Source organism: Giraffa tippelskirchi, chromosome 13 (assembly GCF_054371585.1).
Source record: "Giraffa tippelskirchi isolate mGirTip1 chromosome 13, T2T-mGirTip1v1.2.pri, whole genome shotgun sequence".
In the NCBI taxonomy this organism is placed as follows: Eukaryota; Metazoa; Chordata; class Mammalia; order Artiodactyla; family Giraffidae; genus Giraffa; species Giraffa tippelskirchi.
In genome coordinates, this window is record NC_137287.1 from 1,808,921 (window position 1) to 1,832,686 (window position 23,766).

The 23,766-nt window shown below is 47.7% G+C and overlaps 1 protein-coding gene across 6 annotated transcripts in view; it reads right to left on the reverse strand.

Moving 5' to 3' along the window:
- The window catches only part of CARD11 (caspase recruitment domain family member 11), a 108,732-nt gene that overhangs the window by 24,364 nt on the left and 60,602 nt on the right, over window positions 1-23,766 (reverse strand). For 5 of the 6 annotated variants that reach the window (XM_081552676.1, XM_081552674.1, XM_081552672.1 and 2 more), the window contains exons 2-5: window positions 13,881-14,018; window positions 5,235-5,447; window positions 3,310-3,447; window positions 1,873-2,198 (exon numbers count right to left, since the gene is read on the reverse strand). In XM_081552676.1, the coding sequence (XP_081408802.1) occupies window positions 1,873-2,198; window positions 3,310-3,447; window positions 5,235-5,447; window positions 13,881-13,887 (684 nt within the window). In that variant the 5' untranslated portion in view covers window positions 13,888-14,018. Of the gene's footprint in view, window positions 1-1,872; window positions 2,199-3,309; window positions 3,448-5,234; window positions 5,449-13,880; window positions 14,019-23,766 lie in introns of those variants that run through there. The other variant, XM_081552677.1, reaches the window with a different exon arrangement.

Below are 23,766 nucleotides of genomic sequence, written 5' to 3' on the forward strand. Positions count from 1 at the left end.
AGGAGGGGACCCCAGCTGCACCCCTGTGGCCTGAGAAATGGCCTAGGACTCAGCTGGCCAGATATTCTTTCAACTAGAGAGAAAAGTTCTTTTAAGTTCTGAAATGCTTTCTCGCCATTACTCTATAGTCAGGAAAACATAAGACAGTCCTAAGAGAGAGAAAGTTTTAAATCTCTACAACACCCTCAAATCCTAGATAAAAACAGCATGGAAACCTTTCCTCTTGGTCATGGAAAAAATAAAATAAAAAAATCCTCACCATCTTGGAAGACGAACCCAAGTGCCCCTGTTCTAGGTCCATTTGAGTAGACACAAAGTGGGTACTACTGAGTCAGCAATTTTGCCAAAGACTTATATTTCAGTATTGGGCAATCCTAGGGCGTAGGTTTTATTTTCATTTTCATGTAATTGCCATTTACAAATGAGGAAATCAAGGCGAAGAACTAATTAAGTGCGAAAGTCAGAAACAGGTCTTGCACTCAAATCCAAAGGACTTAAATGCTCATGCTCTTTGCTTGCTATGCCACTGACTCAGTTCACCTGAATTCCAGGGACTGTTCACTGATCTGTCTGCTTCAACTAAATTGTAAGTGCCCTGGGCAGAAATCAGGTTATTTATCCCTATGTCCCCCACAGTGCTTAGCACCGTGCCTTATACATGGCAGGTGCTTAATAAATATTCCGAGAGTCTATTTTCTGCCTAGCAGACAGAGTGATCCTTCTAGATATAAATCAGTTGTCACTCCCAGCTCTCAATCCTTCAGTGGCTTCCATCACTCCTGGAATAAATTCCAAAGTTCTTACCAAGCCCCATGATCTGGGCCCTGGCCATTTCTTCAAGCTGCTTGCTCATCTGGCTCCAGCCTTGCTGGCTCTCCTGCTGTTTCTCAAAAATACCAAGCATGCCCCTACCTGGGGTCTTTGCACTCACTCTCTGCTCTTCCCTCTGAGACTTGCATGACTGGCTCCCTCCCTTTCCCCAGATCTCTGCTCCTGTGTCCCCTTCTCAGGAACCCTTCCTGACCATCCTATTTAAACCAGGATCCCTCAGTCACTATCCCCAAATTCTTTTCTCCTTCTTTTTAATAGCACTGATTACTACCAGGTATTGATGTATTTGTTTTCTGATTAGAATGTGAGCTCCCCGACAGCAGGGCTTTGGTCGTGAGTTATGTATTTCTGGAAAAGAGCCTGGTGCAAGGCAGTGCACAATAAATAAAAGGAATGAATGAGTTAAGCCAATTCCCTTCTCCATCTCCCTTTTGGAGGTAAACTTATTAACGACGTCCATCACTTGGCTACTGGGTTGTTCACTGATATTCCACTGTGTCACGCCGAGCTATGCAGAGAGATACAGCTGTGAAGGGGAGAGTCCTGGCCTCAAGGACCTCAGCACTCCAGCGGACAGGTGCTGACCCTGTCTCCTTGATGATCTTCCTGAGGGCCATTGGGGTGGGCAGATCCCTGGGTCCTCCACCTTCCCCCCCCCGCCCCCCGCGTGATTCAGGGCACGTGGGCGCCTGTCTGGTACATGCGCCTGGTGGGTCCGGGTTCTGGAGCAAGAGGGAAGCCCCACCGGATCGAGGTATACATGTCTCCACATGGGGATGCCTGCGCATGCACACAGTGGGTCCACGGGGGGCTCCTGACCAGGAAGCCCAGGCCAGCAGGTCCGTGTGCGCATGTGCAGACATGCGCGTGGTGGACGGCGGGGCGGGGCTAAACTGTCCGCGCAAAGCCTCACTGGGTAGGCACGTGCACGCGCACAGTGACCTTCGGGCTCCCTCACCTGGCCAGGCAGTCTGGTGGTCTTGCCCCGGGGCTTCACCTTCGCTCAGTGGGGCCCCGGGGGTCCCGCCGCGCGCCCCTCACCTCGAGCTGGAGGTCTCGGCTCCGCATGACCGCCATGTTTTTCTCCTCGCTGAGCTGGGCATAGCGCATAGCCAAGTTGTAGTTGTCGTCCTTCACCTTGACCAGCTCGTCGTTGTAGCTGTCTCGCTCCTCCTTCATCTTGTAGTATCGCTCCTGGAAGGTCAGCAGCTCCACCCGCGTCAGCGTCAGCTGCTTCTTCTCGTCCTCCAGCTGCCGGGACTTGGCCAGCAGCTCGCACCGCTGCAGGTCCTTGGCCTTCATCTGCTGCTGCAGCTTGATGACCTCGTTCATCAGGAAGTGCGTGAGGCCCTCGTGGCCCTCCTCCACTGTGGAGAGGGGGCACTCAGTCAGGCCTGAGGACTGGGGAGGTGCAGAAGGGGTTCCAGACGTGGGGCCGCGGTCGTTCGTTCACTCATTCACTCGCTAACATTCTACTGAGCGCTTACTACCCACTGCGCACTGGGGATTCAGGGTGAGCGAGACGTTGGTCCCGGGAGAGCTTATGTCTGGTAAGGGAGATAGATGTTAAAAAAAAAAAAGCAAATAAAAAAGCAAGTGATCACACACAAATATAACTACAGATTGAGAGGGTTTCACAAAGTAAAAGGATAGGGGTCCATGAGAGTGCATATCAAGGGGACCAGATCCAGCGGAGTGGACGGAAGCATTAGAGAAGGCACTTGACGGATGAGCTGAAGTCTTGAGGAGAGAAAACACATTCTAGGAAGGCTGGACAACATTGCCAAGGTCCTAAGGGAAGGGAAGAGGGACGTGGTACATTTCGGAAACTGAAGGAAGACCCATGTGGCTGGAGCTTACAGACAGAAAGGCAGAAAGGTGAGACTGGGAGTATCATCAGGGGCTGGACCATGCAGGGTCCTTGTGGGCTGCAGCTGGGTCTTCAAATGGAAACACTGGAAAGCCACCGAATGGTTTTCAGTAGGGGAGGGTTACATGAGGAGTAGAGCAATCACTGGAGTGGAGCAGGAATGGATATAAAGAGTTCCTAAGGTTTGTAAGGGTCTTGACTAGGGGGGTGGTGTATATGGAGAAAAGACTGACTCAAGAATATTTAGGAAGGAGAATTAAGACAATAAGATGACCATGGGCTCTGGTTCATGCGATGCTGGCAAGAAAGCAGGCGAGGTAAGGACAAGATCCAGAGGGGAGTGTTAGTTTCTGCTCCACCCACCAACATTCCTGGGAAGAAGCTCAGTGAACACCCGATTCTCTGGGTTTTTGATTCAGTTTGACCCTCTGTCACCTACCTTTCATCATCAGGCAGAAATAAGTGGTTGACAATTCACAAGTGCCACCAGGGCACCATCCTGATATCATAGCTTCATAACCTGACAACTGTCCCACCGCTAGACACACACACACACCCACACACACCTCTCCTACCACAGGTGGAACACTGATGGCAAAGCCACTTACCCACAATGGTGGAGAACCTCCGAGTAGGTTCCTTCCCAGTCACCAGTTTGTATAATTCTGGGTAGTAAAATTCCAAGCTCTCCAAGAAAACCACATAGCCCCTTTGCCCCTTGGTATGTAGAATGTCCAACAGTCGACCTAGAGGAAAGGTCAGATCACTCAGAGGGAAGAAGAGTAAATGTCTGATTGGATGCAAGTCTTCAGACCCAGTCTTACACTGGCTTATATCCATCAGTACACTCTTAAGAAGATGGTCTCCACCTCCTGTCACTCCGAGTTATATCTTACAGTCCAGACAAAGTAAACCAAAGTGCCAGGCCCTCAGCAGGGGTTCAATGTTAGTTTCCTTTCTCCAGAGCTTTCCAGGCACCTGTGGTAAAGAATCTACCTGCCAATGCAGGAGACATAAGAGACCTGAGTTTGAAACCTGGGTTGGGAAGATCCCCTGGAGGAGGAAATGGCAACCCACTCCAGGATTCTTGCCTGGAGAATTCCATGGAGCCTGGTGGGCTACAGCCCATGGGGTCACAAAGAGTCGGACGTGACTGAGCGACTAACCCTTTCCTTTCTACAAGAAGTTGGTAGATCCAGAATAAGTGGGATTGCAGCCACAGGAAACCAACGGTGTTAAAGAGCTTCCCAACTGACTGGGGCTAAAATGAACCACACAGGTAACAGCTCATCTATGATAGAAGGAGGATGGATGTGCAGCAGCAATTACAGGGTAATCCATGGCTCTCTGGGATCCAGAGCTGGAAGACCAGTATTTGGATGGGGACCCAGGAAAAGTCATAGAGAGCAGGGCAGCCCCATGTTCTTCAACGGGATTATCATAGTCTCGAAACATCAAGTGTAATTTCCTTGGCAGTTTTCAGTGTTTATCCTACTGGTTCCACTTACTGTTTCCATTTCTTGACCCTTCCTTAAACATTTTATTTTCAGTTATTTCTTCCTTTGAGGTCCTCAAACTCTACAGTTCTCCTAAGATAGACTTGATAAATAAACTTCATCTTGTGTCAGTTGACTTTTTGTCAGAGCAACCTGGAGCACTGTGTTGAGAGGGGTTCTGAAGTTACATCCAAGCTCAGCAGGAAAGGATTCTGTGATTAGTGATGTCTGTCATGTAAGCAAAAGAGAGTCACAGCCTACGAGCTACTCATCGCCAGTCATACTGTGGGCAAGTTAGTTTCAAGCTCCTTAAACTGGGAACCACAGAAAGAAATGTATTTGACATTGTGACCATATGCTTACACACAAAGATATATTGTGTTACATGTATGTGTATATACACACATATGTATGTAAAACCAGAACAATGTTCACAAACCACACTTATTTTACCTTTAATGAATGTGATAGAGTGTCATGGACCCCTAGGCAGTCTGGAAAAGCCTACGGACTCTTTATCAAAATACTACTTTTAAACTGATAAAATACATTGGATTACAAAGGGAATCAATTATAAGAAGATACAGTTAACAAATATTAAATTGGCGGCTGCATAATAAATGTGCTTCTTTATTAATGTGTTAAATAACCCAATCTCTCAGCAGGTCTAATAACTGCAATAATTTCAAGGGAGAGATGAGTATAAATGGTATTTTGGAATATCTCTAATAGCTGTAATGTGATAAGAAGATATCTAGAGCGCTTACTGTCGACAAGGTCACAAGCATTGCTAATCACTGTGGTCTGCTGCTCAGCTATGTTCATAACCGGAGGGAAAGCTAAGTCTTAGCGCAGGTTAGTAAAATGAAGAGGCACCGTCTCCACACCGCTATCCGAGTTCACAGATCCTCTCTGCACACGGACAGTTGGGTGGGGGACCGGGGTGGCCAGAGGTGTGTGGACTCCAGTTAAGAAACCCCCGAGTGAGGGAAACTTCACGCTGCCGCCGCTCGCTGGCGAGAACCCGCCGAGGTTACCTGCCCGGTTGATCTTGGATGGCAGCATGGGGGCGTTGAGCACCTCATCTTCATCTTGCTCGTCGATGACCTTGCACTGGCGCAGGTAGGGGGTGAGCTTGGCGGGGTTGATGTAGCGACTCAGCATGTGCCGGTTGCACTCCACGTTCTCCCACAGGGCGTCCTCCTCATCCTTCAGCGTCTCCATGTAGTCCTCCATCTCGGGTGCTCCTCCTTCCAGACATAAACCCCAACACGGTTAATCAAAGAGCTGCGCGGGACGAGCTCTCTCAACTCTGGAGAGGTCGGGATCTACCGTTAAAGAAGGTAAAGAAAATATATACAGTATTTTACCTTTTGTTTAAGAAAGAAAGGCATGTGAATACAGATAATATAATTCTTTATGTGCTAAACATAAACAATGGATGAATAAGTCATAAAATAAAAAAATATAGAGAGGAAAAATTTTGCAGTTGGTGTATATCCTTTCCATCCAAGTTTTTATATCTTACTAAGAATTTATCTTTCGGAAAACAATATATGCTATACTTTTTGTTTTACAGTTTCACATAAACGGTGTCATACTATATGCTTTCCTGTTTCCTTTTCCGACTTGCTTTTTTTTCCTTTATGCATTTATTGAGATTTACCTAGGTTGATACGTACAGACCTAATTCATTCATTTTTAAAAACAGCTTTATTGAGATACAATTCATGTACCATATAATTCACCTTTCAAGAGTGTACAATTCAATGCTTTTTAGTATATTCCCAGAACACAATTCATTTTAGAAAATATTCATCACCCCCCAAAGAAACTTCCTGCCCAGGGGAGCGGTCACTCTCCACTCCCCTCCAGTACCGCCCCTCCCCAGCCTTAGGCAATCACCGCTCTACCGTCTCTCTAGGCTTGCTTCTTCCGGCCACTTCACTTCAATGGGATCTTACAATATGTGGTCTTTTCTGACTGGCTCCCTTTCAAGGCTCATCCGTGCTGTATGTAGCATGTTTCAGTACTGCTTTTTACTGAGGAATACTTTTTCATTGTTTGGATATATCACACCTTGTTTATCCATCCATTGATGAGTATTCGGGTTGTCTGGTTATTATGAATTGTGCTACTGTGAAGATTCACGTTCAAGTCTTTTTGTAGATGCGTTTTTATTTCCCTCAGGCAGATAGGCAAAAATAGAATTGATGAGCCATATGGTAACTCTATTTTAACTTCTGAGGAACTGCTAAACTGTTTCTCAAAGTGGCTGCCCATATTATATTCCTGCTAGCAACGTACGAGGTTCAAATTTATCCACATTCTTGTCAGCACTTGTTACTGTCCATCCTTTTTGTTTTTTTTTAACTATAGCCATCTGAACAGGCAGGAAGTGGTATTTCATTGTGGTTTTGATTTGATTTCCCTGAAGACTAATGATGTGGAACATCTTGTGTGCACATCGGTCACTTGTGCAGTGAGAAATGTCTGTTCAAATCCTTCGCCCATTTTAAAACTGCACTGTTTTTATTACGGAATTTTTTTATATGTTCTGGATACAAGTCAGATATGATTTGCAGATATTTTCTCCTATTCTGTCAGTTAACTTTTCATTTTCTTAAAGGTATTATTTGTAGCATAAAAGCTTTTAATTCTGATGAAGTCCAATTTCTTTTTTCACTTCTGGTTTTGGTGTGTATCTAAGAAACCATTGCTTACTTAATTCAAGGTTATAAAAATTTACTTCTGTTTATTTTTCTAACAGTTTTATACTTTTAACTCTCACATTTAGGCTTATGATGCATTTTTAAATTAATTTTTGTGTATGGTGTGAGGTAAGGGTCCATGTGGATATTCAGTTGTCCTGGGGCTTCCTTGATGGCTCAGTAGGTAAAGAATCTGCCTGTCAATGCAGGAGACATGGGAGACATGGGTTTGATCCCTGGTCGGGAAGATTCCCTGGAGGAGGAAATGGCAGCCCACTTCAGTATTCTTGCCTGAAAAATCCCATGGACAGAGGAGCCTGGCGGGCTACAGACATGGGGTCGCAAAGATTCAGACACGACTGAGTGACTGAACGTGTGTGTGCACACGTGCACACACACACACACGCACACACACACACATTCAGTTGTCTCAGCACAATTTGTTGAAACGATTCTTCTTTCCCCATTGAATGGTCTTAGCACCTTTGCCAAAAATCAACTGACCATAAAAGTTTAAGTGTTTATTTCTGGACTGTCAATTCTATTCCACTGATCTGTCTTCATTACTGTAGATGGATAGCAAAGATTTTAAATTGGGAAGTATGAGTCTTCCAACCTTGCTCTTCCCATTTCAGACTGTTTTGTCTATTCAGGGCCCTTGGCAATTCCATGTGAATTTTAGGAATCAGCTTGCCAATACTTGCAAAAAAAAAAGAAGCTGGGATTTTGACAGTGAATCCACTGAATATGTCGATGAATTTGAACAGCAATACTATCTAACAATTACATGTTATGCTTCGAGAACATGGCTTCCCAGGTGGTGCTAGTGGTAAAGAACCCACCTGCTAATGCTGGAGAGGTAAGAGACACCGGTTCAGTCCTGGGTCAGGAAGATCCCCTAGAGAAGGGAATGGTGACTCACTCCAGTATTCTTGCCTGGAGAATACTATGGACAGAGGAGCCTGGTGGGCTACAGTCCATGGGGTCACAAAGAGAATATGGAATGTGTTTCTCCTAATTCAGATCTCTAATTTCTTTCAGCAATGCATTGTAGTTTCCAGTGTACACTTCTTTTGCTAAATTTATTCCTAAGTATTTTATTCTTTTTGATGGTATTATAAATGTGGGCTATCATCTTCATTTTACTTCTGTCTTTTCAATATGGATGCCTTTCCTTTTCTTTTTTTTCCCCTCTCTAATTTCCCAGGCTAGAGCTTCCAACACAGTGTTACACGGAAGTGGCAAGAATGGACATCCTTGTCTTGTTCTTGACCACAGGGGAGAAGCATCCAGTCTCTCACCATTAAGTACAATGTCACCTAGCTGGGTGCATGTGTGTTTCAGACATCCTTTATCAGGGTGAGGAAACTCCCTGAGTATTTTTGTTGCAAAAAGGATGTTTGATTTTGTTCAATGCTTTCTCTGCATCCATTGAGATTACCATATAATTTTTAGTTTTGATTCTATTAATATATTATATTAACTGATTTTCAGGTATTAAACAAACCTTGCATTCTTGCTGTAAATCCCAGTTAGTTACAGATTTGTTGGATTTGGTTTGCCAGTATGTTTTTGAGCATTCTGGCCTCCATAGCTATGAGATATTAGTTGGTACTTTTCTTTCCTCAAGATGTCTGACTGGTTTTGACATCAGGATAGTTTTTACCTCATAGAGTAAACTGGGAAGTGTTCCTTCCTCTTCTGCTTCTTAGGAAAGTTAATGAAGAACAGGCATATTTTTGTCTTTGTTTGGTAGAGGCTTTTCTTGGTGGGTAGGTTTTTGATTACTAATTCTTGTTGTAGGTTTGCTCATATTTCCTGTTTTTCTTGAGTCAGTTTCAATAGATTGTGTCTTTCTAGGAATCTGTCCATTTCATATAAGTAACCAAATTTATTGGAAACAGTGTTCATATTTTTCCTTTGTTTTTATTTTGCCTCTTATTTCTTTAATAAGGTTAGTAGTAGTGTCCCTTCTTTTATTCCTGATTCTAGTAATTTGGATCATCTCTTTTTTTCTTGGTCAGTCTAGCTCAGGGTTTGTTGATATTTCAAAGAACAACTTTTGGTTTCACTGATTTTCTCTATTGCTTTTCCGTTCTCTAACTCATTTATTTTTGTCCTAATATGTGTTACTTCCTTCCTTCTGTTGGCTTCAGGTTTACTTTGCTCTTCTTTTTTTAGTTTCACAAAGTGGAAGGTCAGGTTACTGATTTGAGGTCTTAAAAAAAAATATTAACATGTATAGCTATAAATTTCCCTCTGAGTGCTGCTTTAGTGACACCAGTTAAGTTTCGATATGTTGCATTTCCATTTGCCTCAAAGTAAAATGGAAAAACCCAAGTGAACCTTTTGGCCAGCCCAGTACCTTTGGATGTAAGGTTTTTCTCCTGTAGATGGTATAAGAGATCTTATTGTTTTAATCTAATCTGACAATCCCTTAATTTCTATTGGTTTATTCATTCTTAACTGCTATATATATTATTCCATTGCCAGAATATACCATAATTTATTTCTTCATTTCTGTATAATGTATACTTACTTTCCCCCCAATTTTTTACTTGAACATTTAACCTTACTTGTAGTTGGAAAAAATGTAAGCAATCCAGACATTCTTCAGTAGATATTCAATTATCCTTTCACATTATGGAATAACATTTTGAAAATATGTGGTAACATAAGAAGATTCCAAGACGTTTTTTTTTAAAGTAAATACATGCATACATACATACATGTGGTATAATTTAAAATGGATTTGGGGACTTCCTTGGTGGTCCAGTGGTTAAGAATCTGCCTGCCAGTGCAGGGGACATAGGTTTGATCCCTGGTCTGGGAAGAGTCCGCATGTCGAGGGACAGCTAAGCCTGTACACCACAACGACTGGGGACCACAGCCTAGAGTCCACGCTCTGCAAGAAGAGAAGTCACTGCAATGAGACGCCTGCGCGCTGCATAGAGAGGAGCTGCTGCCCTCTGCAACTAGAGCGCCTGCGCAGAGCAATGACGACCCCGTGCAGCCAAAATTGATGAGTAAATAAAACGTAAAACATATATAATTATATATATTTGGTCTTTGCCCCTGGTTCCGGGCAAGGAGCTCCAGGATTCCGAGAGGGATATCCCCCAGAGGGATAGGAGTGTTTTTTGTATGGTAACGAGATGACTCTTGGGTAAGGGCCCCCAGGAGCTTCAGGATGGGAACTGAAAAACCAAGCAAGTGATTATAACGTTATAACTTTCCGGGCAGAGAGGATAGAGATTCAGTCCAATCACCATCCAAGAATGAGTTAATCAATCACAGTTACTTAATAACACTTGATTGAAATCCCTGCACAATGGGACGCAAAGAGCTTCCAAGTTTCTGAACTCAAGCCCCTGCTGGCACGGGTGCCATCTCAATGCCAGGGAACAGACGCTTCTGTGCTCGACAGCTCCTCGCGGGGGCTTTCATTTGTGTCCTGTACAATGAACCGTCATAATAAGGACAGCGTTTTCCCAAGTTCTGTGAGTCTTTCCAGCAAACACAGCACCTGGCCGGGAGGCTCGGGAGACCCTGATGTGCGGCCGCCGAGCCAGGGTGCAGGCGGCCCAGGGTGAGGCCAGTGTCCGAGGCGGGGCAGGCGTGCGGGCTGAGCCCTGGGCAGCCAGTGTCAGAACTGAACTGAACTTGTGGAAAAAATGATACGCGCTTGGTGTCGGGAAAACACCACACATTTGGTGTCGGAAAAATAACACAATGCAGTGTAAAGTCACTCATGTAAGGCAACACCTGTAGTTAGAGGTGGGGTTGTGTGTGTGTGTGTGTGGTGTGTGTGTGTGTGTATGAAAGAGGGAGAAGGTGAGAGAGAAACGGGGGAGGGGGGAGAAGGGAGGAGGGAGGGGGAAGTTTGAGAGGCTCCGACGACACTGATCCTATCTAAGAAGCAGGATGAATTCTGAGGTCACTGGCCAGGATGCTATCAGTACTATTTACAACACACGTGTCATCATATTACTTGCATAGTTTGAAAAGGAAACAAACAAACAAACAAAAACAAAGATGACAGCCCAGTCTAGGGCAACAGAGACGCCAATATCTAGTCTCTGCCTCCCCACTCCTACCCTCAGACGGCCGCAGATCTGATGTGCGTGCGTGCGTGCTCAGTCGTGTCTGACTCTTTGGGACTCCATGGGCTGCAGCCCGCCAGGCTCCTCTGAATTCTGGAATCCTCCTGGATTCTCCACGCAAGAATACCGCAGTGGGTTGCCATTTCCTTCTCCAGGGGGTCTTTCTGACCCAGGGATGTAACCTGCATCTCTTATGTCTCCTGCATTGGCAGGTGGGTTCTTTATCACTGAGTCGCCTGTTTGTCAGCTGTTTGTTAGAACTGGACATGGAATAATGGACTGGTTCCAATTTGGGAAAGGAGTACGTCAAGGCTGTATATTGTCACCCTGCTTAGTTAACTTATAGGCAGAGTACATCATGCAAAATGCCAGACTGGATGAAGCACAAGCTGGAATCAAGATTGCCAGGAGAAATATCAATAACCTCACCCTTATGGCAGAAAGAGAAGAGCAACTAAAGAGCCTCTTGATGAAAGTGAAAGAGGAGAGTGAAAAAGTTGGCTTAAAACTCAACATTCAGGAAACTATGATCATGGCATCCAGTCCCATCACTTCATGGCAAATAGATGGGAAAACAGTGGAAACAGTGAGAGACTTCATTTTTTGGGGCTCCAAAATCACTGCAGATGGTGAGTGAAGCCATGGAATTAAAATATGCTTGCTCCTTGGAAGAAAAACCATGACCAACCTAGACAGCATATTAAAAAGCAGAGACATTACTTTGCCAACAAAGGTCCATCTAGTCTAAGCTATGGTTTTTCCAGTAGTTATGTATGGATGTGAGAGTTGGACCATAAAGAAAGCTGAGCGCCGGTGAATTGATGCTTTCGAACTGTGGTGTTGGAGAAGACTCTTGAGAGTGCCTTGGATAGCAAGGAGATCAAACCAGTCCACCCTAAAGGAAATCAACCCTGAACATTCATTGGAAGGATTGATGCTGAAACTCCAATACTTTGGGCCCTTGATGTGAAGAACTGACTCACTGGAAAAGATCCTGATGCTAGGAAAGATTGAAGGCAGGAGGAGAAGGGGACGACAGAGGATGAGATGGTTGGATGGCATCACTGACTCAATGAGTTTGAGCAAGCTCTGGGAGTTGGCGATGGACAGGGAGGCCTGGTGGGCTGCAGCGCATGGGGTCGCAAAGAGTCGGACACGACTGAGCGACTGAACTAACTGAAAGAGACAGTGGGGTGGGTGAATGTGCTGGGGGCAATTAGCTAGAATGTGCATCAGAGTAGCTGGAGACTACACTTGGCTGCAGTAACGCGCCCAGGCAGGTTGAGGCTGCGGAGGCAGAGATGGTGTAAGGGAGGCAGAGGAAGTATATCTGCTGGTGGAGCTGCAGTGAGAGACCCCGAGGGCCCTTGAGAAGTGGCTGGCATCATCTCTCTGAGTGTACAACTCTACTTTCCAGCCCTGTGAACCTTGGCTATGTATGATGTCTGGTCCTTGCTCCGTCAAGAATCTCCCCATTAATCCGAGCTGTTTTAAATGGGTTTTGCTATGAACAACCCAAGCACCTTGAGTAAAAATATCTATTTGCTGTTATGAGCAACAACTGGTTTACAGAGGTTAAAAATGGGGACTTTCCATCCAATGACTTTTGCCCTTTTCAAGCCCTTTTGCTCATATCCTAAGCACTGGCCACCTGGGTCACGTGGGGATAGTTTGTGGTTCAGTGCAACACAAATACATCTCCTAACAATCACTCACTCTGACTAGGCATCAGCAAGATAGTTTTCCATTCACAAAGGAAAATACACTCAGCTTTACTATTTTGAAAGAGTCAACATCCTAAGAAGTTGACTCAACAAGTCAATGAGTGGGCGAACACCGCATTGTTCATCCCCTTTTCCTGCTTTCGGAATCCCTATTGTCTTCAGGAACCAGGTGGCCTCATGTTTCAGGGAGGCTGGGCAACTTCTGGGCAGCAAGAAGTGGATCTTGTTTTGGTCTACCTAACAAGGTGGTCTTGTTTGATGTCAGACTAAGTATGTGAAGTCTTTATGACCTGTAGAACCTGCAGGGAAGTGTGCTGGGGGGCAATTCTGGTGCTCTTCCTTGACCTTTGACAGGAACACAAGGAAGGGAAACAGTCCTTGAGCTTTGGGATGCTAGCATGTGAATGTGTGTGTGATGCTGGGATTGCTGCAGCCATCATGTGACCTGAGGACTCCTCTCAGGACAAAACTAACACGCTCACGATGGCAGAGCAGAGACACGGAAAGAACCTGGGTCTTGGTGGCGTTGCCTCCTGGGTACTTACCTACAGGCATCTGTTTGTGGTTGAGAGAAACCTGCTGAAAACACGTTCAAGGCTCCCAGGCCGTGTTCTACAGGAAGGGCTATTTTGCGCACCTATTTTTTTTTTTTAAAGAAGTTCTTTATTTTAATTACTATTTTTTGATCACACAGAGTGTGGGATCTTAGTTGTCTTATCAGGAATTGAATCCACACCCCGTGAAGTAGAAGGGTGGCGTCTTAACCCCTGGGCCACTAGGGAAGTCCCTCGCTCACCTTTTTACAGGCCAAGGAGACTACTTGCCAGTGGACAAACTCTGTGGCGGCTGCTGGTCTCATGGCCCTTCCTCATTCATTGGAAACACGGGTCGTGTGGACCCCTCTCTGCTATGATACAGTTTAGCATCTCTGTCTTGACCTCCAAGCTGAGGTCGGCCTCCCGCCAGCCCCTACGGGCGCATCCCGGCTGACTGACTTCGATTCTCCGCCAGGTCCCAGCTGGCTCAGCGCCTGCTTCCGGCGGCGCCTCCCTCTGCCTGGAACCCGCCCCTTTGTGCTCCCCTGGCGAGTTTCAGGTAACCCTCACTTTACATTTATTTGATATTAAGGAGATGATGTGAAGTACCTGGCATAAGGTCGGCGCTCAACAGACGGGACGTGCCCGCCCGTCACTGAGGTCTGACTTCTTCCTACTGCTCCCGGCTAGGGCCGGTCCCGCCCTCAGCCAGTCTCCTTCTGGGTGTGGAGTTGTGCGGGCCAGGATCTGTGAGAGGAAAGACGGTCCGACTTAGCACAGAGAACCACTCAAAGAGTGAAGGGGGGCCCTGCTCTGGGAGGAAAGAACGAAATGATCCCGGAGCCCACATCTCTCCAGGGGACGGACACGCAGTGGACCGGGGGCTGGAGCTGCTGCAGGACAAGGGCTTTGGTTCGCACCCACGGGCAGCGGGGAGGCCACTGGCCGCGGGTCCCGAGACTCGGGCGTGGAGAGAAGGCCGGATGGTAACCACGGGTCTGCTTGTGGCCAAGTGCCGGCCCGTCAGAAGCCCCTGATTGAAGCATCTGCAGACCGGAGCGGTTCTAATCCGCTGCTAACCCACCAGGTCAAAAGGAGCAAACCACGCTCCTGAGTCCAGGAGGGTTCCCTTCGCTGAGACTCACGTCCCAGGCACCTCCCCCTGCGGGTTTGGGCAGGAACACCCCGGGGCTTCCCGGTTCCTTGTGGTGACCGGCAGGGCTGTCTTGTCCATCAGCCCCTCCAGGGGCCCAGCTGGGCGGTGGGTTTAGGGGGAAGGGCAGCTGGGGAGGGGAGGTGAGGCGGGGCAGACGCTTGTCCTGACAGCCGCTGGGGTCCCTCGGCGGGGGCTCCAGGCGGCAGCTCCAAACCCACAGCTCCACTTGGAGGTGACGGGGACCCGGGACCCCATCGTTTCCTCAGAAACCTGCTGGGTTTTGGCTTTGAGGATTAATCACAGGTGACACCGATCTCCCAGGGCTGACAGACGCTCTTCTTGTCGGGCGTCAGCTTGGGTAGGAGGGAGCTGTCACAGACCCTCAGCCCCAGGGGTGGGGGGCGGGAGACGTGCTTCTCTGGAGGACACCGTCTCCTTGGTCTGCTCAGCACTGTCCTCTGTATTTGCATTAAAAAAGGAGAATGCGCTTGCATTTTTCCTCTCTTATAATCAGAAAAAAAGCTTTAAGAAAATTAATTGTAAGAGAGGTTTTAATTGCAGGAAAGGGAAAGCAGGTTTGTGCAGGAAATGGCAACCACTCCGGTATTCTTGCCTGGGAAATCCCATGACCTTCACGTGCAGAAGCTGGCGCGCCGCAGTCCACAGGGTCGCAGAGTCAGACGCGACCGAGCGCACACACACAACTACCGACCTGGTCCTAAGGTCGGAGAGAGGATGCGCTTCCTGAGAGACCGACTCATCGGTTTAACGTTCAACTGGTGGAAACATCATCCCTGTGCCTGTAGACTAGTTACTCTGCCAGGCACTTGGCTAAGCCTAACTGCTGGAGAACTCTTTGAGACAGGTGGTTTTATCACCATCAACACCACCACCACCACCATCACCATCACTACAGTACAGCCAAGAAAAATCAAGCCTGGGACAGGTTCAAAGTCATAATTAGTGTGGAAGGCAGGATGTGGACTTCCTTTAAATCAACTACTATACAGCCCCTAGAATTGCCTTAAAAAAAAAAGTTCACCTTTTAAATGACTCTAACCAGTGTGGGGCTTCCCTGATATCTCAGTTGGTAAAGAATCCGCCTGCAATGCAGGAGACCCCGGTTCGATTCCTGGGTTGGGAAGATCCCCTGGAGAAGGGAAAGGCTACCCACTCCAGTGTTCTGGCCTGGAGAATCCCATGGACTGTATAGTCCATGTGGTTGCAGAGAGTCGGACACGACTGAGCGACTTTCACTTTCACTTTTAACCACTAAGTGTATGTACAAAATGTTTCTGAAATATCACTTTAACAAGTGTAAGACAGAACTAAAACCAAGCTCTAAGATAACAGAGCAGATACTGGCGCAGGATTCAAAATAGCTCTTGCTTCTCAAAGGAGGAATCAATTGCTTGGTGCGTTATAAGCTTCCTGTCATCGGTGTTCTTCAAGCACAATCAGCCAGTGATTATTCACCCTGCAGTGAAGCCCACTCTGCAAGCAGAGCGCGCACGGTTCCTGCTGCCTCTCACGTAAGAACAGATGGCCAAGGATCTCTCGACGTTCAAGCAAAGTCTCCACATGAAAGGAAGAGATCGCAAGAGACAAACTGACACGAGGAAGCTGCAGGAAGCTGACAACGCACACAGTAAGAGAAAACCGAAAAAAACCCCCAAACCCAACAAATCCAATAATTAAAATCCATGAAGAGATTAGGTAAGATACTGCAGCCATAGAACAACACAGGGTGCTTTGACAAGGGAACAATCAAAGAACAAGAAAAAGTTCTTAAGAGATTAAAATAAAGTAAGTGGAAGCTTCAAATCAATAGAAAATTTAGAAGATAAAGTTGAGGAAATATCCCCAAAAGTTAATAAAAGTTAAAGAGAAGGAAAATAAGGAAGGAAGAGGGGGAATGAGGTCAATTTAGGAAGTCTAATATCCAATAAAGCGAAATCTTAGAAAGAGGTTACAGAAGTCATGCTTCCTTTCTTGTATGTCTTGTGGGGATACAGTATCAATTATGGGATGAAATTATCAGAGACACTAGTATTAGAGGATTCTCCACAAGCAAAAACATGAGTCTTTAGTTTTGAAAGGTCCTTTGAGTGCTCAGAACAAATCAGTGGAAAAGAACCTTCTTGGAGTATCATTCTGAAATTTTAGGGCACCAGGGAAGAAGAGAAGACCCTAAAATCTTCCTGGGAGGAAACATCAGGCCACGTGCAAAGGACTAGAAGTAAGTTTGGCATCAGATCTTTCAATAGTGATGCTGGAAACTGGGGGACAGTGAGGTGATGCCTTCACAGTTTCGATGGAAAATACTTCTAAACCTAGGATTCTACACCTACCCAAACTATTGTGTGCGAAAACAGAATGATGCTATTTTCAGAAAGGCAAGGACTCTAAACATCTAGCTTCCATGCATCCTTTCTTAGGAAGCTACTGCAGGATATACTCCAGCAAAATGAGGGAATAAAACAAAAATATGAAGGCCAGGAAACAAAGCAGCAAGGAGTGTTCCAGGATGACAGGGATGCAGCGAAGAGTAGCTGGCCAAGACTGCAGCAGGACCATGGAGGGTCAGGGGAAGTAATGAATGGTTATCTGATATCTTTGATAACTTAAGAAATAACACCATTAGGCCAATGACAGGTCTGAGAGTCAGACAGAAAAAAAACTGAGGACAGGTATGATTTTAAAAGCTCCAGCAAATAAAAAGAAAAGAGAGGCAATATTATCTTTGGACAAAATAAAAAGATAAGGAAACATAATCCCAACATACATCTTGCCTCAACATGAACAATATTTACCTGGTCATGATAAAGTAACAGGTAAAACTGATCAGAACGTACCAAGATGATGGTGGGGGTAAGTGCATGCAGTGAGGAACTAGGAAAAGGGAAATAAATTATCATCTACCCAAAGGCATGTCAATACATAATGTCTTAAAACTGACACACACTAAAGAGCAATGTAAGCATATTACTTAGAAATAAGGAGATAAGGAACAGAAGAAAGCAAAATGGAGAAGGGTTAGAAGTGGCTGCCCTTGGGGATCAGGGCTGGGGATGGATGGATGTTTTTTATGACAAGCCTACTTCACTTTTTCCCCTTCATGGATCACAGTCACGGTGAAGGGTCTTGCTTAACTCAATGAAGCTATGAGCCGTGCCGTGCAGGCCTACCCAAGACGGACAGGTCACAGTGAAAAAATCTGACAAAATGTGGCCTACTGGAGGAGGAAATGGCAACCCACTCCAGTATTCTTGCCAGGAGAATCCCATGAACAGTAATGAAAGGGCAAAAAGATACGACACTGGAAGATGAGCCCCTAGGGTTGGAAGGTGTCCAATACGCTACTGGGGAAGAGCAGAAGGCAGTAACTAACAGCTCCAGAAAGAATGAAGTGGCTGGGCCAAAGCGGAAACGATGCTCAGCTGTGGATATGTCTGATGGTGAAAGAGAGCTGGACCACGAAGAAGGCTGAGCGCCAGAGAATTGATGCTTTCGAACTGTGGTGCTATAGAAGACTCTTGAGAGTCCCCTGGATTGCAAGGAGGTCGAACCAATCGATCTTAAAGGAAATCAACCCTGAATATTCATTGGAAGGAGTGATGCTGAAAGCTCCACTTCACAGAGGCCACCTGGCGTAACCTTGGCAGGAGCTTGTTAAGACGAGTTTTATTATCCCCATTTTATGATGAGGAAGTCAGATCAGCGTTAAATAACCTGGTGAGACCTCATAACCACGAAGATTCCAACGCAACCCTCACCAACTGAGCATCATCTGATTTTAATTAAACCAGCCACGGTCACAGCTGACACTTACGAAGCATAGCATCCAATCTAACTAATCAGACGTCTCGCTTCCTGGGCTCCGCATCTTGCTCTTTTTTGCCTTATTCCCTCATTTTGCTGGAGCGTATCCTCCAATACCTTCTAGGAAAAGGCACACAGCCATGGCTACAGGCAGACACTGGGCTCCAGTCATGTGTGGACTTCCCTGGTGGTGCAGCGGTTATGACTTTGCCTTCCAGTGCAGGGGGTGCAAGCTTGAATCCTGTACAGGAAGCTAAGATCCCAAATGCCTCATGGCCAAAAAAAAACCCCACCAAAACACAAGTAGTATTGTAATAAATTCAATAAAGACTTTAAAATGGTCCACATCACAGAAAAAAAAAATCAAAACTTAAAAAAATGCTCCAGGTAGCTAGGACATGGAAGCAACGTAGATGTCCACCAAAAGATGAACAGATAAAGAAGCTGTGGTATATATACACAATGGGATACTACTCAGCCATAAAAAGAAAGCATCTGAGTCAGTTCTAATGGGGTGGATGAACCTAGGGCCTATCATACAGAGTGACGTGAGTCAGAAAGAGAAAAATGAACACTGTATTTACACATATATATGGAATCTAGAAAGATGGTGCGGATGAATCGACCTGCAGGGCAGTCATGGAGATGCAGACAAGTGAACAGACTCGTGGACACAGTGAGGGAAGGAGAGGGTGGGACGAATTGAGAGAGTAGCTGGGAACATATTCGTTACCATTCGTCAGCCAGCCAGCCAGCGGGAATTCGCTGTATGATGCAGGGCGCTCAAACCTGGGTGCCCTGCGACAACCCGGAGGGGCGGGAGGTGGGAGGGAGGCTCAGGAGGCAGAGGACACACGCATACCTGGGCCTGATTCAGGCTGATGTGCGGCAGAAACCGAGACAATGTTGGAAAGCAATTATCCTCCAGTTAAAAATAAGTAAGTCAGAGAAAAAGGGTGCATGTGGATAATCTCATTTAATACAGCTACCCTGTGAGGTAGCTATACTACCGGCCCCAGTTTACAGAAGAGGAGGCGGGTTCGCAGGGGTTCAGCTACCTAGCATGCATCTGCTTTATCTCTGTACCCCCCACCACAACCCCACCTCCCTTATAGCATTCAGCAGGGGCCTGACTCTTCGGAGGTGCTCAATACATATCTGTTGGGTGAAAAAATACAAATCAGATCCTGAATAAAATAAACAATGAGGCTGCTATCACATTGAACGTCAAGCCCTTTGGAGAGAGGGACAGACGCGTCTCCCTCTCTGCAAGCCACCCCAGCGCGAAAGCTCTGCAATGAGAGGGGGTCAACAGTCAGCTAGATGAATGCGCCTCTGGCTAACTGATCTGCCTGGATGATTGGGATGAGAGGCTCGAGATGGAAGGTTTAATTATTCCAGTGAAACCTCCACTTCATTGAAAGGACTTATGGAAAAAAAAAAAAAAGGCAGTGGGGGGAAGATTATTGAGAAGGATAATCTACTGCCTGTGAGAGCGGGCTGGAGACACAGGGACACACCTCACTGTCTACCGTGTTTGCAGCTTTGAAATGAAAGCTTAATGGAAAAGAAGCAGAAGCAGCCCTTCCTGGGTCTCCTGCCCTGCGATTCCTTTCATTCCTGCAAAAAAGGGCACTGAGAGAAGCCGGTAGAAAATTCCTCCTCAGGATCCTTCTCTGGCATCTCAGTTAACTTTTAACCTCTGTCTGTCTCAGCTCATTCAACAGAAATATTGGGATGATAACTCTTCCCATGAATTAACATGTGTACAGCAATCAGGAGAGCTTCGCTGATACATATTGTGAAAGCAGCAGTTATCATTTTAAATTCACAGTGGAGTGGCAGACTCTGCCAGTAGCCAACCCAATATCCATTCTCTCTCCTTTAATAAGAAACAGCCCTTTAAATATGTGTGTGTGTGAGTGATATACAGGCTTCCCTGATGGCCCAGCAGGCAGAGAATCCACCCACAACGCTGGAGACACAGGAGACACGAGCTCAATCCCTGGGTCAGGAGGATCCCCTGGAGGAGGAAATGCATCCGCTCCAGCATTCTCGCCTGAAAAATTCCGTGGACAGAGGAGCCTGGCAGGTTACAAAGCCTGGGGTCGCAAAGACATGACTGAGCGACTGATGTACACGCAGATACATTCACACACACACACACACGGTTGTCCCGGGTTTTGGCTGTGGCATGTGGGATCTAGTTCCCTGACCAGGGATTGAACCCGGGCCCCCTGTGAGCACGGAGTCTTAGCCACTGGACCACCACAGAAGTCTCTCCATTCTCTCTCCTATTAACAGAGCTCCAGTTTTGTTTGGAGCATTACTGTGCCCACGTTTAAAAAACCACATTTCTAGCGTCCCTTGCAGCTGGAATTGTGGGTGTGTGACAGTTCTGGCCAACGAGCTGTACGTGGAAGTTTCTGGATGACACATCTAGGAAGGGTCTGGAGAGGGGGCAGAATCAGGTGAGAAGCACTTTTTGTTTGTCCCTGTCTTCCTCCCTGGAATGTGAGTGCAATGCAAGGAAGCCCAGCAGCAATCTTGTGAGCGTGAAGGTCACACTCGAACATGGCCGCACAGGATGCTACAAGGACTTCGTGAAGGTCACACGCGAACATGGACGCACAGGATGCTACAAGGACTTTGGGTCCAAGCTAACCTTTGAGTTCTTTGTTCATGAGAAGAATAAAACCCCTAGTACGTACAAAACTCTGACTTTGTTTCTATTAAAACTTGCAGCCAACAATTGTTGCAGGCAACAATCATCCTAGCAGATACATATAACAAACAAGATCCAGGCCTTTGAGAAAATCACATAGCTTCCAGCCAGCCACAGACTTTTAAGTCTTACAGCCTGAGCAACTTCCTTATCTATTTGCTCCTGTTCCTTTTTTTTTTTTCTAGATACAAAACCAGAGTAAGCACGAAATCAATAAGGACTAAGTACTGCCCACGTACAAAGGCCTGCAGAGGGCAGAAACAAACAGCGTGGCTCGGAGGGAGACCTCCTAGAGACGGAGCACAGCCTGGGAAGTGGTAACAACACCGCGCCGCTGTGGCACACAGGCAGGGCGACTGGTTCATCCTGCCCGTGGGTCCTGCCTCAAGTCCTGAGCCGTGCCCTCACCTTTCAGCCAAGCTCTGGTCGCGTCTCCAGGCTCCGTCACATCTGCTGGAGTCCATCTCTTCTCTTTACTGCACGTTAGTTCATATGAAACCCTCCCTTCTCGAGTTACAGCCAAACTTCTCAGCCGTCATCCCAGGCTCGCCCTGCCCCGCAGCCCAGGGCCCTGCCCACCACCACCCGGCCCCCAGGCACTGTTCCCACCGGACGCTCATCGGGGTTCTCTACGCACCCACCTCCAGGTGACCCGGGCAGAGGGCTCACGGCCTCTATACAACGAGAAGGTCTCAGCTCGATCGCTTTGTGGAAAGGGGGGAGCATCTGTGGGTAGCCAGGATTTGGGGGTGGTGGGGGCACACGGCAAGCACGGAACCTCCTGGGCCCTGCCTCACACCCAGACTCCTGTGGTGGCGTCTGACTGGCACCCAGGAGGGCAGAGCACTTGGGAAGGGCACACACCTCCTGCATGACCAGAGGACAGGCTCCGCCCTCGCCCGCCCGCCCGCTCTCATTTTTCTCCCACTGCTGTAGAGAAGCTTTTGTGAAAAGCGCAATTAGGAATGACAGATTTAAATTGTTCTGAAATGTGTATCAATTCATCACACTGGCTCTTTATGAGCATTCGGCCCGTTGGATTCCAGAGCTCTGTATACATGGAACAGTGACAGCTCTGAGGGTCTCCGTGAGCCGCGGCTGGACACCCTCTGCCAAACCCAAATGGCAGCGTGCGGTCGGTCCCCGCTTTCACTCCCGGGAGGCGCAGCCTTGCGCAGGAGCGGCCCTAACGGTGACGGAACAAGGTTCCCTCCTGCGGGCGCCTTCCGGGCCTGGTCAGCAAGCCCACCTCGGCCACAGGGGGCTGTCAAGTCCCCGAAACCACCAATTGGTTCCAATTCTGGAGCCTTCTGTGAGACCCCAAGCATCTTCTAAGCTAAATTCTAGCACAGGAGAGGTGGGGGGGACCACGAGATCCTGTCCGGCCTGGGGTCTCGGGGAGGCCGTCTGCAAGGGACAGAACTGGACCCGGGGCAGGCCCAGTCCTCAACGTGAGCTCTGGCCAGCAGAGGCCAGAGTCTCCTGGGCGGGTGTATGAATGCAGAATGAGCCAGAGGCCCCAAGAACCTTCTAAGCGAAAACACTGGGTCCTTGCCTTTGGCAGGAAATGTCACCAGCGTCATCAAGCAAGAGCCCCAGTCAGAGAGCAGCCAAGAATGAGAATCGGAAGGTTCTGTGGGAGCGACGTGTGGACGTAAATCTCCCCCTTTCTCTTCTGCTCGCCTCGCCTGGCTGCACGGGAATCCCACGGGAGCCCGGGACAAGGTGACAAGAGGAGGCCAGGCAGGGCCCGAGGCCTCCGGATGCCTGCGGCAGGGAGCGGGGAGCGGGGTAAGGTCTGCAGAGTTTGGTAATGAGAATATGTCAGCGTCGACTTGCGGAGCCCGTCACTGGGCCAGCCTGTCATCCGCCCATCCATCTAGTGGACTCAACGGCATTAAGAGCCTTGGATGACAGAAGAGAAGGAAAGAAAGAGACTCTGAGACGGTTCAGGAGAAAAGAAGACAAGGACGAGTGAGGACGAGACGCGAGCGGCACATTTAGGGACGTTCAGGGCAGAGCGAAGGAGGCGGAGAAAGAACCTTGAAGGAAGGAAGGTAAGAAAGCCTTGCAGATTCGCTGAAAGGAGGCGTGAGAGAAAGATGGGAGCGGAGGCTGCTGCAGAAGGGTGAGCAGGAGGGGCTGGACCGCAGCCGGCCGGCCCTCATCACAGAGCCGAGCTTCAGCTCTGAGAAAGCGTGCCAGCCAGTCACGGGGCGGGGACTGCAGGTCGCCGGAGCTGCTCAGACTGAGTTACCTCCAGGGCCCAGAGCCCAGCGTCCTCTGAGGCCCCGGGCGGGCACGGTGCACGCGGAGCAAGCACGGGTCTCTCCCTTCTGCGTTTGTCAGACACCCTGAACACCTACTTAGCATCGACGCGGCGATCAATTTAAAATGCATTTCTGGTTGTGGGGCCAGCTGTTTCTTGAAATGTCATGGGGACAGGTAAAGGCAGTAACACCCCTAAACACATTTCCATGTGTTTGAAAATAAGACTGCTGACGACTTCAATCAACCAGGTTAGTATCTAGAAGAACGCACATGGCAGGTTTTCCTCTACGGGCGGAGGGCGGCGGTGTCGGCGGGGTGCTTTTGCCTCTAGCTCTCTTAAATCCCGCATCGTCACCCAGGGAGAGCACCCACTGCTGAAATCAGGGAGGCCAGCCAGGCCGCGGCAGGGAGGCCAACGGGAGGCTTGAGGCTCTGGTTTTCCCCAGCTGCACTGGGCTCCCAGCGGCTCTTTCTAGAAAGGCCCCTGGGGCTGGTTGAAAATGCCAGTGCAGGAACCAGCA